Source organism: Akebia trifoliata, chromosome 8 (genome assembly GCF_017979445.1).
Source record: "Akebia trifoliata isolate Shusen 1 chromosome 8, ASM1797944v1, whole genome shotgun sequence".
Classification (NCBI taxonomy): domain Eukaryota; kingdom Viridiplantae; phylum Streptophyta; class Magnoliopsida; order Ranunculales; family Lardizabalaceae; genus Akebia; species Akebia trifoliata.
The window spans coordinates 46,476,382-46,493,654 of NC_141382.1; the positions used below are offsets into that span (position 1 = coordinate 46,476,382).

General features: G+C 35.0%; 1 protein-coding gene and 1 non-coding gene across 3 annotated transcripts; both read right to left on the minus strand.

Moving 5' to 3' along the window:
- Positions 1 to 67: 67 nt before the first annotated feature.
- On the minus strand, positions 68 to 11,428 carry LOC147397232 (uncharacterized). 2 transcript variants are annotated; one of them, XM_086452763.1, is made up of 8 exons: positions 11,267 to 11,426; positions 10,930 to 11,042; positions 6,594 to 6,665; positions 3,538 to 3,573; positions 2,854 to 2,899; positions 1,418 to 1,505; positions 522 to 579; positions 68 to 299 (listed from the first exon to the last, which is right to left on the minus strand). In XM_086452763.1, exons 1-8 carry the CDS (start codon positions 11,343 to 11,345, stop codon positions 249 to 251), a joined length of 543 nt encoding a protein of 180 aa, XP_086308889.1. In that variant the 5' UTR covers positions 11,346 to 11,426; the 3' UTR covers positions 68 to 248. The 2 variants fall into 2 exon arrangements, with proteins under 2 accessions (XP_086308889.1, XP_086308890.1); XM_086452764.1 differs by lacking the exon at positions 6,594 to 6,665 and having other exon boundaries at positions 11,267 to 11,428.
- Positions 9,847 to 9,975, minus strand: LOC147397233 (small nucleolar RNA snoR86). Its single transcript, XR_015181228.1, has one exon. It is a non-coding gene; the product is annotated as a small nucleolar RNA snoR86 (small nucleolar RNA).
- Positions 11,429 to 17,273: the final 5,845 nt, after the last annotated feature.

Genomic DNA, 17,273 nt, shown 5'->3' on the forward strand with positions numbered 1-17,273 from the left:
TTTCCCTAGGCCAGAAACAACCTTAATTAACCCTCTGAGAAGGAAGATAAACCAAGAAGCTGAAAAATTGACTAAATAACTTCTTCCTGATTTTAACATTTTTAATTTGTTAGAACAATTCTGTCAGAGCCTTACTTTGAAGGTAGGGGATCAAAAAAGAAACCAAATGGGGCAGTGGTTACAGTGGTCGCTGGTAAGCATAAAAGGGTGTTGTGTGGATCGACCACACTTATGAAACTATGAGTCACTCAGTCTTTTGAAGTTACAACCAGCAATCCCAAGGCACCAATAAGTATGTACTGCAAAGAGCAACAACAGTTAGGATCTAGATGTAACAGAAAACACAAATAACGATAACGGTATCTTGTTTTTGTACAAATTTTTCATTGGAGAATTTTTTGTCATTTTTTTGAGATACAAGAGACAACCCCATTAATATATTATGACTATGTTATGCTTAACCAGAAAAATCTAATTTCAGCATGCTATAGCAAAGTAATAGATATTTGAAGATAGCAAACCTTGATGATAGGCTTCTCAGTCATTATGATGGTCACCCAGCCAACATATGGTAAGAACCTGAAAAATAATAAAGTGAACATTATGATATGACAGTGAAAAAAAAAGTGGGGCCAATTTCTTGCTTGTCGTTTAATAAATTTGAAGAAATACATTTGAGAACGGAAAGCAACATGGCACATCGATACTTTCTCTTCTTCGTGATAAACTACAACTTAGGAGAGTTGGTAGTTAATGGTGGTGAGATGTACGAAGAAGCTTGAACTCATGTTTGTTCATCCTCTACAGCTGTTTGTGGTTTCAAAGGCAAATTTTGTGTGTTTCTTATGATACCCTTTGTAGGGTGTATAGCTTGGCCACTCACTTTCTGTACTCTTCTGTTCAGTTTTCAGATTAATAAAATTTTACCTATCAAAAAATAAAATAAACGGACTTCATATTTTGAAAGTGGTTTTCTAAATAATTACTTATCTTTAGGTTGCAGTGATAGTTTGCCTTATTGGTAGAAAGAAATGCTCGAGCTTTTCAAAGAAAGGCGCAATCTTGAGCTCTATTCTTTTGGTGCAAAGTCTTCAAAGAATTCAAAAGAATGTTTTTCAAGGATTTTTTTGGTCTGGTGGGAATTTGTTTGTAGCATTGAAGGTCCTTTGTGGTTGTTTGTTGCTTTCTTCTTTTTAGTTTCTTTTTTTTTGGGGGTGGGTCATCTCGACCTTCCCCTCACTGTATCTCTTTATCCTTATCAATTGAAAAAAAAAAAACTATATAACCGTAGAAACATGTATGAGGTAATGAGCAGAATTCTGGGACATTATACTAGGTACATTTTTTGGCCGTCCAATGTATACTAAACTACTTTCAGTGTACCAGATAAAAAGAAGGTAATGCTGAAGATCATTACCCTACAGCTCTCCCCATGATATGGTGCCGCTGAAGCCAGAGTTGACCCTGTGCATACAAGAGTCTATCATCCCCAAAATTATTATCCCCTGAAATAGAAAAAGGACAATGACATAGGCATGAGTTTACCAGAGAAATTGCTGCAAAGCAGTAAAAAAAATTACTTGTGGAAAGTAGGTCAACCCTGGAGATTTCATTCTTTCCTTTTTTTTAATGAGTAAAAAATTGGACAATGATTATGATATACTACAAAATTTCACTTTACTGAACTTTTTTTTTTTTGGACAGGTTTTGTTAATAGGATTATAGGAAGAGAACCAGCGAGCTATCCTAGGAGGTCGAGGTGACCTGCAAAGGAAGCTAGCCAAAATGGAGCACACACCATGTAAAGCATAAGAACACAAAATAAGGGCAACAAAATAACAACTCATTGAACTCTCCTCATAAAAGACCGATTCTTCTAAAAACAAAATCCTCAAAAGAAAATTCCTCTAAATTCTGGGACCTTTGACTAGAAGAACAAGTTTGCTTTAACAAACAAATATGAGGTCTAGTAAATTGTCAATAATCCAACACACTGCAAATGGTAACTTCGTCCAAAGAATCTTTGCTTCTAATATGAAAATCATGATTACCCCAGTTGACTAACAAGACCAACTGAGTGAGGAAGAGTCCAATAAATGCATTGCAGAGTGAAGAAGTAAGACCACATCGTATAGGCCCGTTCAATGAATTAATGATGGTTGACCTTGCCACTAGCTTTGCACTTAACACAAGAATCAGAAATGATTCTTTTAGAACCAGTCGGATGGTCAACCATTAGGATTTTGTTTACAGTAATAGACCAAATAAAGAAAGCCACTCTATATGGAATTTAAGAACCTGGGAAGGAGCCAGTTTTGGTAGAGGATTCACATAGCGCAAGAGGACTTAACAGAAAAAATATCATCTCAAATCTTACACCACAGTCCACACATGGATGTCCCCTATGGCAGGGGAATAGAGCTGCTACTGACAGATTGAAGCAAACTAGCCATAGCCTCCACCTCCCAATCATCCCCCATCTATTTATGAATGATATTATAACAAGCGCCAAAAGCTTTTCCTAAGTAAGGCCATGAAATGATTTTCCTCAGAGCCTGTTTGTATACACTTCAAAAAGTAACTTTTATACTTTTGAAAGTTAAAAAGTAAGTTTGGATTCATTCTAGCAAACTACTTTTAAAAAGTAAAAATCCTAACTTTTTAAAAAGCAAAAGGAAATTACTTTCTACTTTTTAAAACCTACTTTCTTCCAAAGTTACTTTCCTTCTAGCTACTTTCTACTTTCTATCCAAATGGGGCTTAATTAAGATTGAGAGATAATTAAAAATGCCAGCTTATTGACTCCATTAACTTTCCTAAATCTAAAAATTTTGATTTTGAATAATCTGGTACCTTTGGTGAGCACATCCACTTCTCCAGTATCTTCCCGTTCATGAACCTACAGAAGAAAATACCATCAAGTAACAATTGTATGCAATCTTTATAAACATACAAAATTAGTACAAATGGTTTAATCGAAACAATTGTGGAAGTGCCAACTTAGTGTTGTTCTGACATCCTAGGTTCAAACCCCCTTGAACCCAACTTCACCTTCACCTTGCTAACCACTAACCAATACCTATTAAAAAAAAAGGGAATTGTAACAAGCATATTTGCAAAAGCACCTTTATAGTATGCTCGGTTTTGCGTTTTTTAGTATCCAGAAATTTATGTGGAGCTAAAAAAGCTAGATCATAGGGTCTGACTACACCCTAGCTTAAACAGTAAACACCATGTGAAGAAAATGGGTTAAATAAATTTCATTTTAGGGCTTTATATTCCTGTCTGATTGGTTAAAATTTCAGGTGAAAAACATCCAAATCCATAAACAAGTGATAAGTAAAAGGATTTTCCACTGAAAAAAATTAAATATTCAGCAGCTAATTCCAGACCCTCCATCATAAGAACACGTCCACAGACAGATTTAGGTCATGTTCATATTGCTCATCCACATAGGTATGTATACCAGGGAAATTTTGAGTTGCCCCTAATGCATGAAAATAAATGGACATGAATAGGTTTGCACAATAATAATACCTTAATTACACGATGGACGATTGGAATTTCACGTCCCTGAAACAAAAGATGTAGATTAATATTAGAGCAGCAGTACAAATACAAGATATGTCAAGATCTCCACTAGGAGGTAACATTAATAAAAGTAGAACAACAATCAAACGAGAATGAAACACCAACAGCCATCCGTCTGATAAACCAAAATGCAAGGGGAAGAATCACCAGACTCTTTTAAAAATATAAATCCATCAGGAAAAATACTATCGAGACAATCTTGAGTCAATGAGATAAACTGACACGGCAAGTATACGGGACAGATCAGATGAGGTGTGTATTCAATATTCATATTCACATATTAAATGGGATTATCCAGAACGGATACAACATGGATACAGCGTCCATTTTAAGTATCCGGGTATCATAGATCAGCAAAGAAAAATCATATAGTGTATATATATATATATATATATATATATGTGGCCTAGTTACAAAAATCTTTGACCAATGGAGTTTTCACTGCTTTGAAATCTTACTCCAACTATTGCTCTCACTCCAAGTCCTAGGAACCCCTACCAGTGACTACTTCTAACCATGGCACTAATCAGCCCTTATTATTTTATCATCATCAAAGATTTATTGCAAAAGTTGGAGTCTACAAAATGAAGCTTGTTCCTCCAATAAGACCGCCATAAAAGAAGTAAGAAACTTTTTGAAGAGGTATATTTCTGTGGAAGATATGGCCCTATATGGACTATATAGGATTAACATGATTCATGCAGCCAAATCCAAAGGGTTGGGATAAGGCTATGTTTTTTTTTTGTTTGTTAAGTGGTGATGTTGTAGGGATGATGATGATAAATTGATGCTTATAAGCCACTTTAACTACCACCATTTTAGGAGCCACTTGCTTTATTAGGCCCACTATTGAGTTTGAAGTCATTATCAATCACCTTTTAGAAGAAAAAAAAAATGCACGTGAAGCTCTATTGGAGATCACGTAATTGATGAGCTTTAATGGCTCTAAAGTAAATGAATAATGCCTTGTGTAAGGGCAACATATAAAATCCCATCTTTGTATATTTTCAAAAAGTATGGAAATTGATGGGCACATCAGAGATCATGGGTTATTTAGTAGATTTTGTAGCCCATTAATGGATTGGATGAATTTTAGTGATATAAAAAGTCTTTTTTTATATTTATTTTAGGTTATTTTAGAAATTTGATTTGAATTTGGGTGATATTCACATCACTTTTCTTTAGACATTATTTTGAGGGGTCAAAACTTGTCGTATCAAGTTGATTTTTTTGTCATTTGAAAGGTATTTAATTACCTACCCTACCAGCCAAAGGTTTTGTAATTACGATGAGTTTTGACAAAGTAATATCAGTTTTACATGAGATTAATTTCTCAAGGTCAAAAGTGCCAATGTTTAAGTCATATTAGGATTAGGGTTTCGAATTTAATAAGTAAGAGCTTATTATGGCTATTGTAATTGATTTCACACAGTTTATTGAATTTATTTATTTATTTTTTTTTTTTTACATTTTTCTTCTTGAGATAAGTGATTGGATATGGTATGAGGCCATCTTGGAGTGATTACAAGAATTTGTAGAGTGATTCCAAGGTACCATCTTCTTTTATCTCCTCCTCCACCTCGTCTTCTTCTTCTTCTTCAATTTTTTTTAAAGATCATCCTCAATCCCTATCTAACCCAAACCCAATATTCTATAATCTTCCCTAAAATCAACAACCACCCAAACAAGCCCTTCTTGGTCCATAAGAAACCACATAAACTTAGTGCATCTATAACTTATCCAAATTCTTTCAATTCTTAAATCTGAAATCTACAACCTTTAAACCTTCCCTCCATCAAACTTAACCCTATTTCATACTCCCAACCTAATTACAACACCCTATTATAAAATTTTGTAATTGCAAAATTTTACAATTACCATCTAAAATATAGTCAATCAACCTAATGCAACCTTTCACAATGGCTACTAAAACCTGTTGGGCCTGAAACCTCTTCTTGAAATCCCTTTCTATAATTTATTCTCTTCACTGCTTAATTAGTCTTTCCACCACCCTTTTCCAAAGAACAACCTGAACAAATCTAGGTTGTCCTACATCAGAAAGGTCCCCCTACCAAACATTCCCAGAAAGGAGAACAAATCTAGTTTGGATTAAAAGTCCCATTTTATGATGCTATGATCTCGAGCTTGAGTGTGGATTCCCAAACACTACCAGTTATTTAAGCAAATAAATATATGCCTATGAAAATCAAGGATGAAATCTTGTTAACACCTCAGAAACGTGTTTTAGCAGTTGTTATTCATGTCGCATGAAGATAACGCCAAACTCTTACAATAACAAAATTGATCATAGTAGGAAACTTCTAATGAAAGATAAACATAGATCCAAAAGTCTGGATTTAGCAGGATTCTTGAAGGACATCTATAAATAGGGTCTCAATATATGGCAAAGGTAAGAATTTCCCGATATTCTAGACTGTTACTCTGCCAAATTATCGGCTGACTTGAGTATCAGAGTGTATTTGCAGGTACACCGGCTGGCGCATCAACTAGAGATTGAAAAAAGAAGGGCTCAAGGATCTCAAGAAAATCAACCCACACCTTGCATTGCACAACGTCAACTAATTTGTAAACATATTTTCAGGTATAAGTTTGAAAGAGAGAATATGTACTCAACAGCCCCACCCAGACAATCCAAGGAATAACGAAATTTCCTTGTTTTCTATTTTTCTCCATGACAGTCTTTCCTTGCACAGATAGATATTTCTGCCTAAACGGCCATTCTATACTTGACGTACGTACCACAACTGTAATAGCATCAGCATAATATAGATGAAGTCTCACAACTGTAATCACATGGTTACTTGGGTTAATAAATAGGAATTTTTCAGATTCTGTGCATCCATAATCGAAATGAAAAGAAATATCCAAATCATCTTACCAAATAAATAAAACTCCTATTGTTATTGTGAATGCTAGAACAGGTTAGATGATGTTCACATAACAAACAAATGCATGAATTATAAGTACAAATAAAGACATACATCAATGTTAAACACGACGATTTCCCCAGCACGAATAGGGTCCTTACTCATGTGTAAGAACAAGATATCACCCTGCAAGAAAATAAATGGTTATATGTTTATCTTATAAACAAACGGGGGGAAATGTGAGAAGGGATGCAAAATCTGATGGTCACTTTGGGTACCACTCCTGAAATAAATTATTAAAAACATCTCAAGTACAAATACAGAAATAATGATGCATTATGATGGAATATTTATTATGCAGTTAGGTCATATACAAAAGGGTGCAAAATATGAAGGTAACATCGAGTATTACAACCATAATTAAGTCAGAATCTGAAGTACAATTACTGAAATAATGCCACATTATTTCGCTAACACCCATAAAAAAGATGTTGCATTAAGTTTTTTTTTTTTGGTTGATCAGTTATGTCCATTAATGTTTTAAAAAGCACAAGGCACAGATGAGACTCTTTGCATACGTGAGATGACGCCCAAACTTCAACGTGACACGAGGCATGAGCCTCAATTTTTCTGAAAACTTCATTAAAACTAAATGAATGGATCCAGTATAGAAACATAGAAACAAATAAAAAAGAAGTTCAGATTCTTTTTTTTTTTGATAAATATAAAATTTTCCATTGAAAAGAAAGGAGAAAAGATGGCTGAGATAGCCCCCAAACAGCAAGACAAAGAAACACAAACAAGCCAAAAACAACGAAAGAAAAAAGGCAAAAACAAAAGAAAGAACAAAGGAAAAGAAAATTACATGCCCGAAGGGGGGCTACGAGTCACAAATGGTATCCCAATTGAAAACAAAATCTTGGAAGCACACGCCCTCGAAGTCCTTACTCATCTTCAACCAAAAGAAGAGTAGTCCTTTCTCATCTTCTATTTTAGGATTTACTATGAAAATTACTTATCTCAAGTCAATATTTTTAGAGCCATAGCTAATTATTATGTGATATCCACAAAGTAAAATCCTCCTTTTAATATTTGAAAGCTTTTATCACTTCTTCTTGTATCATATTATCCATCTATCAACTTGTCAACAATGTATAGCACAAATGTTCACTATAAGGAATAGACGATGATGAGGATGAATATAGTGATGGTGATGTAACTTCAAATGTGAAAATTTTCTTTCATTGGTTGACCAACAAGTAAACAATGCATACTTTTAGCAAGCATAACAAAGGTTTAAAATTTTGTTTCAATATAATGTTTAGGTTAGGATAAAAACTGAAGACGTCTCAACCAAAATATTCCGATACAATCCAAAATATCCACAAAACATTGACTGTTTCAAGGACAATGTTTCATTCCGGTCTCAGTTGAAACCGGAATGTTAAACATTCCAAAATGACACAAAGCCTTGAACCATGAGCATAACAACGTTGAAGATAGTGGTACCTAATGGGCTGACTAAATACTCACCACTATAGGAAAGTGAGGGATATAGTAGTATTTCTATTTTTCGTATGTTATACATATGGTGTCTGCTAGGGGTATTGTTTTCTTCTAGTTTCTATAGGCCACTAATAGCAGTTATGTTATAACAATATTGTTATTAGATGGACTGTTCATTCTCTCTTTCTCCCTTCTCATTTCCTCTCTCTTACTTCTTCCCAACTTTCAATTTTTTTTTCTTTCTTTTTTTTGATGGGTAAACTAGACTTGAATCCACAACCTCAAAGTTGTTTTGCAATGTGTCAAACCAACTGAGCTATGGGTCTAAGCCCAACTTCAATCCTTATAAGGAATCAGAGCCTTCCAAATATAATTACTCTGTGAATACTTATGGATCTGAGTGAAACAAGAGGGTTTTGGTTTATCTCTCGAGACCTACAAATAGATACCACACACTTGTGCATTGGACATATCACTGCTGATGTTAGCAAGCCATACAATTGATGCCATTAGGCTGTATAAACCTCAACAGGGAAAAATACCCTGATTCCATTTATGCAAGAATTTTTTAGGCATTTTGAGGGATTGAAAGATTCTGAAGCATAGATACCTACACTTTGGTTGTTTTTATGACATTTAAGCTTGTACATTGATTAATCTAAAATCCTGTCGATCTGGTACTATTATACCCTTGGTTGAACGTGTTATTGAACTGAACCAAGCCATTTTTGGGCTTAATCCTCTATCTCTCTCTAGATTTCAACTTTGTTATTCTGTCAATTGTAATTTTGCATGTCTAATCCACAGAGTTTAGGAAGGCTTGGTTGTTGGTACTTGAATTCCTCTAGGGTTCCCTTCTGAGAACCAAGCTAGTGTTATTTGATATAAAATAGTGACATGCATTGGCTGATCTTCTTCATTATTAGAGTTAAAATTGTTAGGGATTGTGATTCAGCATCCCTTATTTGACCTATTGAGTATTGGATAAAATCTTGGTATTTAACCAACAAATAGACATCTCAACATTCCACTTTAGGGTATAGTGCCGACTAGATTCCTTCTCTCTCCACAAATAAAACTACTTAAATCCTTAAAATGCCAATCTGTTAAGAATCCAGGCTTCAATGTGGCATGAATTGGCTGATCTTCTTCATTATTAGGAAAAGTTGAAATTGGTGGGTGTGGTGATTGTGGTTGAATATCTATCCCTCATTAACCTATTGTGTATAGTGAACAGTCTTGCGTTTAATCCATGGGTGATGAGACATCTTCACAATTCACTTTGGAGGTATTGGACTGATCAGATTCTTTCTCTATCTTTCAGTGGTGCTTTTCTTTGGATAAGCAAGTGGCTTGGTGGTTAGTAATTAGTAGGTGAAGGCGGGTTTTCAATCCAGGTTATTGTATCACCACTCAAACTTTAACCAATTTAGCAAGCTTGCAAATTACAACTTTTAAGTTGAACGGAAGAATCATTTACCATGGTCACAATCCATTAAGATCTTTCTCACAACTTGAAAATTGATGGGATACATCAATGGAAAAGTGTTTCAACATCTGAATGATTTCCCATATCAAATCAAGGATCATCATTCAAATGTCAAAACACTTTTCCATTGATGTAGCTGGAAGTTGAGATTTGAGGGCCGAATCACCACACCAAAGGGTTTCAAAAAATCTTCTGCTTCTTTTAGAATGGTAGGTACACCTATAAAGTCCAGATAATATCTTGTTAAATTTGCATCATAGTTGTCTTTTGGTTTGGTTGGTGAGCCAGACTTGAACTCATGACCCCAAAGTTGCATTTCAATATGTCAACCAATTGAGCAATGGCTCCAAATCTTAAAGAAAAAAATAATAAATTGTAGCGACTTGGTCGAGGCCATAATCAAAATGGAAGTTATTTTGATAGCCAATGAGAGTCGCTATTTGTTATTGCCAATCTTCAATGCAAGGACCATGTCATATTATTATTGGCATGCCCTTGATATGCATATTGGCTTATGAGGGATGCACAATGCACCCTGTGCATCTCAGAACACAAACAAGTTGCATCGTAATTGTCCCAAAAACAAATCCTATTCAACCTGAAAAAGTGACTTCCTAGATAAAATCTATGAAAGAACCTTATGATATCCTTTAAAATGCTCACTCTATGAGAAGTGGAAAAAATCATCTTGAAGGTGCCAACTAAGTAAGTAGGTACAATTTGTGTATTCTAATACCAAATACATGGATTCTAAATCCACCTTCACCTGCTTTTGTACCCCCCCCCCCCCAAAAAAAAAAAAAAGGGGGGGGGAGATCATCTCATTATGATAAGGAAGAAAGTTTCCCATTGGGAATCTCTTCTCTATTCAAAAGAAAGAAAAAGGACCAAACTTTAGCAATGGGTGCATGCCAAATCAACCACACCAATGGCATATATGCCCATTAGTCCTAAACATCCAACTGATGGGTTAGCTCTAGCACACAAATCAATTGTATGCTTCCTAATAAACCCATTCATGGGTCTGAACAATTTGGCTTAATGGAGCTGAAAAATATGGCTTTTCAAGGGAGAGAGCATTCGTTGCAATAGGTCCTTCTGTCGATGGTAGGGCTAATATATATATATTATTTTTTTGGGAAACATGATATCTAAATCCCATTACTTCACTTGAGTTATTTATTTTATTAACGTTCACAAACCCATATTAAACTTACAGATGTTGAAGCAACCCATGCATTTCAAGGTTTTAAATTTCAGTCACAGCACCAGTTTCATAAAATTTCGAATAAAACTTGGCCGAAATTAGTTGAAATTTTGACTAACCAAAAACAAAGGAATCTCAAAACATTTGGATTTCAGTCAAAATTTTAAACCCTGATGCACCTTCTACCCATGAATAATAAAATAATTGAAGACTAGGGTTTCTCAATCAACTGAATGGACTGAACTCACCCTCTTGAAGCCAGGTTCCATGCTTCCAGAAAGAACAACTACAACAGGCGATTCACTTCCCGTAATACACATTAATGCCTTCCATATAATCAGCGCCGATGTAACAATCATACCTGAAAAAAAATCCGAAAAAAGCTAAATTCTACTTCGCGCGATCGAATTGGATTTAAAAAAAAAAAAAACTTGTTGATCTAAGAAGTGTTCTTGAAAAAAACTTGTTCTTTTTTGCAGTTAAAAAGCTAAAATCTGAGATCGATTTCAACAAAAGATCATAAGCAATAAGAATTAATGAAGAACACATTGAGATTAAGAGAGAGAAAGCTAGGGTTTTACGAACCAAGACTAACGGCTTGTGAGAGAACTTGTCTGATCTGAAGAGATCGGATTGATTCTACAGTCTCTCCGATCCATCCCATTTTTCTCTTTCCTTTCTGATCTTCTCTCTCTTCCTTCTGGTCTCTGAACCCCACAACTTATATACTGTCGGGATTTGGACTTGGAAATGGAATTTGTGATGGAGAGACCATTTTAAGAGATAATGGGAGTTCAATGGACCGGGCTTGACCAAACACTGGACTGGATCAGCCCATTTAATCTTTTGCTTGGATGAGTAAACTAGTCTAGAATAGATTTTGGGCCTCCATCTTTTTTTAGTAAGATAAGATGAAGCAGTGAATCGTATCTTAGGTTGTAATCTCTTTTTGAAATAAAGTCATCAAATTCAAACCTGTTGGAATGTCCAAGGAGTGTGAAACACGTCTAGCACCTTGTTAATTTGATATGTGAAAAATTCGAGTTCTATTCAATTTTGGATTGTAAAATTCCGGTCAAAATTAGATAAATGAAAAATATGCAGCATATGCTTCATACGTGTATTATCTGTCTAATATCAAAAATTCTAAAATAAAAATTTGGTAATATGATGAAAGTGATGGTGATGATGAATTTGGTGATATTAATGGTGATGGTGAAGGTAATTATATATTGGTGATGGTGGTGATAATGAGGGCATTGAGGTTATTATTCCATTGGTTTATAAAAGAAGACCAAAGTCATTGGTTTATTGTTATTATTTTTTTGAAGATGAAATGGACATTTGTCATGTAAAAAGGTGGATTCTTCCAAATCTTCAAAGTGAACTTGGGTTACACATCACAACTTACAAGTTTACACTTTGCAACATACAACAAGGCACAATAGCATTTTTTTTTTTTTTCACCGAGCTTTATAAAAATTAGCAAAAGTCATGAAATTCGTAAAAATCGTGTTTTATTCTTTTTAAACTTAAAATGCATGAATTATTCATAATAGTTCAATAATCCAGAGAATAATACATTCATTGGAAAAAAAATGAAAAATTCATGAATTTATCAAGAATTAAACGGGAGATTGCTAACAAAGGTCTAGCATGGAAAATGCATTTGCAGTCAGGTCGAGCTAGAGGCGGCCGAGATTGGAATTGAACATTTTTACCGAGGCCCAGATTGCCTCCACTTTTAAATTGATTGAAGAGTACTACAATTCTTTTCCTCAACTTTTGAGTCATCAATTAAAGCTTTGATTTTTATCTACATTGGCTTCAACCCCACTATTAATGATTGAACCACTCAAAAACTTGATCGATGTTGCCCACAAATGTGCAACTATCAAGATTTAGTTTCGCTCGAAAATGTTCAAAGTTAAAAAGATGTGACGGCTTCAACATCATACTCGATTTAATATTGTAAAGTGATGCATACCATGACCTTCCCACTCTTCTAGGGACACTAATAGGTCGTAACTATCTTGTAAGGTTGGGGATTGGTGTACTCCGATCAGTGGGGGAAATAATTTGCTCTATCGAACATACAGGGAGTTACTAAGGTATTGAGCATTGGTGTAGCTTCATATCCTAAAGATAGTAAGTCCTTCCTTATGGAGGAAAGTCTTTTTCAAGGATTCTATATGAATTTTTATAAGCTCTTATTAGATGAATGAAACTCAGGTTTGTCAATCCCTTCATTACATGTATCATGGGTGTTGGGAAAGTTTCACGGAATTGAGAGTGTACTCCAAGATTGGCGTTTGTTTGGTGAAAAATCTCCTTCAAACCTAAGCTTACCATCAAAAGATTAGGCGAACATTTTCATCATAGCAATAGTTAATGATGGGACCGTTACTAATCTCCCTTTTGTAGTAATTAACGAATCATGTATGTGTTCTTCAAAAAAGGAGTTTGTCTATTTTTCAAGGTCTACAAGAATGTGAATAACACGTAAGAAATTAAGAATAGAAATTGGTTGCTTGGACAAACCACCCCCCCCCCCCCCCGCGCTTTTTCTATGGTTGTACATGTTCCAAGCAAAAAATTCCTCACTCAATTCTTCAAAACATGTTCCATGGTTTCATTCACTAGTGAAACCTACAAGTCAAGAACTTCTTGGTTGTTTATATATATCATATAATTTTAAAATTCGTCCAAGTTCACTCAAAACTTAGTCAAGTCAACTTTGGCTGGATTGGATTTGTATGTGTCTCAGCCCCAAAACTCAATGGAACCAACTTGTTGAATCAACCCATCAACTTGGTCGGGGGTCAGCTTGAAAATGCACCAAGTAGATCGAGTCAGAAACTCAACAGAGTTATTCGACTATGTATACAATTTTTTATTTAAAATATAAAATATCTATTTTTTAAAATATTTATAAGTCTAATATATCTTCATTTGACTTGTCTGTGTGGATTTGCAAGTTTTCAACTTGGCTCGACTTGGTGGATGTGGAGGATACTTATTGCTAGGTACCAAGGGGCGACACGTGACACATAGGGATTCGATTCAAGTACAGAGATACGAGGGTAAGCTCGGTGACTCGGTCACAAACCAACCATGGGTTAGGATCTCAGTTGGAGAAAAGCAGAGAATAAATCAAAATGGATTAAGTCGTCCCTCATTGGGATCATCCATTTGCAATATCAACACGTATTTCGAGGTGGATACGTGGCATCATTTGAAGATGTTTATTTTCCTTTTTAATGTAATAACTAATTTAGGTAAGGGTAATTTGGTCAATTGTATCCTTAGTAAGGTTTATAATTCTTTTAAGGTTTTTCTATAAATAGGCCTTGAGGCCATGGAAAATGGAAGAGGGAGGTAGAGACAAAAAGGATGGAAAGAGGTCATGTAACCGCGAATTTGATAGTAGAAAGACTCCTCGAGCCCGTGGATGTAGGCATGATTGTCAAACCACATAAAAAATCTGTCTTCTATTTCCTTTTTTATGTTTTTATTATTATTTTGCGAATAAAATGTGAAAATCATGATGGAGGATGATTTATCCCAAAATCGGCCTCCACAGTGGACATTTGAGGTTTAAAACTATGGTTAATGCTCTTGGGGAGTGGTAGATATCAGATCATGGCCGCCATGTTCTCTTTCTCTTTCAATAGCCTAGGAGTCCAATGGGTTCCAGGGGATCTACTCAAGAACCTACTATGATTTGAGAATGGTTTTCATTAAATTCTAGTACACTAGCCCTTTTTCCTCTAGTGTTCCTTATCATCTCTATGGGTTGCGGGGACTCTCTACTTCTCATTCTCTCATTAGGTACTTCATAGGTTTAGATTCTAGTAGGGTCTCCCTTGAGTTATTATTGGAGTTGCTCATTTCTTGCGCGATTTTTCTCTTGATGCATGACATGTTGTTTCAATTATTTATGCACCTTCTTTCTCAATTATGTTCACGAGTAAAGGTCAATAGTGTTCTTGACATTTTGTGTTGCAACATATCATCGTACATCGATCTAGCCTTCTAGGCCATTTATTTTGTTTCAAAAGTTCTCTTAAATCAAAATTCCAATGGACTGTGTCAAAGATTCTAATTCTCCTCTTGCACCTCAAGATTGGAGCTTCAAAGTCCTCAGGGTTCCTAGAACTCTACATTAGATGGGAGGGGAAGGGCAGTGACATAGCGAAATTGTGGTGAAACAAAGGAGAAGTTTGTTATCTTCTGTCTTACGATAAAAGAATCTTGAATCCATAAGAAAAATAAGAGAGATGATTCTCTAAACAGAACTGAAGTTTTATGGATTATCTAAATGATCCAAAATACTCACCATCATTGCTTAAATTGAACTCTAGTCTACTACTTTGACTCCTCATAATATAAGGTAGAACAATGTTGGAGTGACCTCAAGATTGATCTCAATTCACACTTTATTGACGTGGAGGTGTATGGAACCATAGATGTTTTTTTATCAAGATACCACACTCTTTGTTGACATGGAGGTGTATGGAACCATATAGATGTTTTCATCAAGATACGAGTTAAAAGCATTTATGTGGTATCTCAATGAAAAGCATCTATATGGTTGTGTGCGCACCTCCACGTCAATTAAGTGTGAATTGAGTTCACTCCAGCATGACTCTATAAGGAAAATGCCAAATTGATTGCACACGACACTGAGCTGACATGGAGGTGTGTGTGGAACCATAAATGTTTTTCCTTGAGATGCTAGTGAGAAGCATCTATGCTTTTGTGGACATCTCCACATTAGTTCAATGTCTAATGCAGTGTCTTGCACAATCACTTTGGAACGACTCTAATATAATCATATTTACCCAATGTAGTAAAACTTACACGATAAAATAAATATTCTAAAAATAGCAAAATTCTATTTTAATTGACTAAAACTTTCTTGCTAACTTTGTAACACTTAATAATGACACCTTAAAACTAAATGCACACTCGAAATACTCAAAACGTTCTAAATAGGAAATTACCAATTAAGAATAAAAAAGTAATCCAAAAAGTGTATTTCGATCCTCAAAACAGCCTTTTTTTTCCGATTGTAAAATGTACTTAATGGCTTTAGGTGTTGTCCCTATTGTAATCTCATCATAAGATTTTCAAACTGGTATAATAGTGGTCGGTCATTCTAATTATGAGTGTTAAATTATGTGCATTTAGCCTTTTTGCCCACCTTTTTTTGATAATGTTGAACCATTGACGGAATTATGTGGATTGATTCAACTTTCGATTCAAAATTAATTATTGATGTGCACATGGTGGCACATATACATTTGGAATTAATGATTCAAATGTCCTACCCCATGTACAGTATATGTACAGTATACTTATTGAAAAAGGCAATGATTTACGTGTCACTAAACTGGAGTAACTACCCATTATAAAGACATAATCTTTCTCTCTGTATAACACAAAGTGGAAACCTCTATAATCACCATTAAATTATGTGCTATTGTTTTCTTTCTTTATTGAACAACACTTTACACATTATTTTGGTGGGTAACCATACTTTAGTACATGTCAGGTCCAAGGGCATTAGATGGTGGAGGAACAAAAAATTTTCAAAGGTATATTCTCAAAGAGAGTGCCAATCTCTAAAATACACTTGGCAGTATCACAAAGAGACATGTGTCCATAGGAGAGAGAGAGAGAGAGCGCCAAAATATCTCTAATGTAGATAAACTCTGGGGTAGTTGTCAATTGTCATGTACTTTATTGTGTGAGACATAATCCTCTTCTGTGACACATGGAAATCTCTAATCACCTAACATGGGTTGTAGTTTTACTTGATTTATTGAACTACATTTTGCACCCATCTTTGGTGGGAAACCATACTTTACACATGTGAGGTTCAAGGGAATTAGACGGTGGAACATATGTCCTTAAAGTTATAATATCAAAGAGACGACCAATCTCTGACATACACTTGGAGGTGGTTCAAAGAGACATGTGTACATTAGAGAGAGAGAGAGAGAGTGTGTGTGTATGTGTGTGTGTGTGTGTGTGTGAGAGGTGGGGAGGGAGGTGGATTTCATCCAGGCCAAAATATACCTATGTGGATAGACTCGTGGGGTGGTTGTGATGTACTCTTTTGTGAGATAGAGTCAAAGGGATTGAATAAAAAACCCATATTTCAATTATGGGTTTTGCCTTCCACTGCTCAATGGGGCACTTTGTTCACGTTGGTATATGTTGTTTGTGTGTATTTATTTATTTATTTTTTGGTTGAGTATAGAATGAAAAAGCCATATCACTGCATGATTACTAGTTTAGGTCTCGTTTGAATTGTAGTTGTGCAATGGGTTATTTGGCAACAGTGTTCAAGAAGTCCTTTCTGTAAAACAGCTTTTTTAGATATTTTGATATTAATATTAAAAGTTTAGATATTTTTAATCCTTGATTCCAAGTCTTAAAAATACTTTCGAGTATACTTTAGCCACTAACAATAGAAAATTAAGACTACTCTTATCCGAAAAAAATATATAATTTTAAATTCCATCACATTCTCACAAATGTTGGAGGTCAAGGGTCTAAGCCACCTCTCATTTTTATTTTATTT

Bases quoted from the DNA above. Each gene is read 5' to 3' on its own strand.
- LOC147397232 (XM_086452763.1), bottom strand. From the start codon at position 11,345: ATGGGATGGATCGGAGAGACTGTAGAATCAATCCGATCTCTTCAGATC. The intron at 6,666-10,929 runs GTGAGTTCAGTC...ATTTTCTTGCAG, and splicing joins TGGAACCTGGCTTCAAGAGG to GGTGATATCTTGTTCTTACA. The intron at 3,574-6,593 runs GTATGTCTTTAT...CTTTTGTTTCAG, and splicing joins TCGTCGTGTTTAACATTGAT to GGACGTGAAATTCCAATCGT.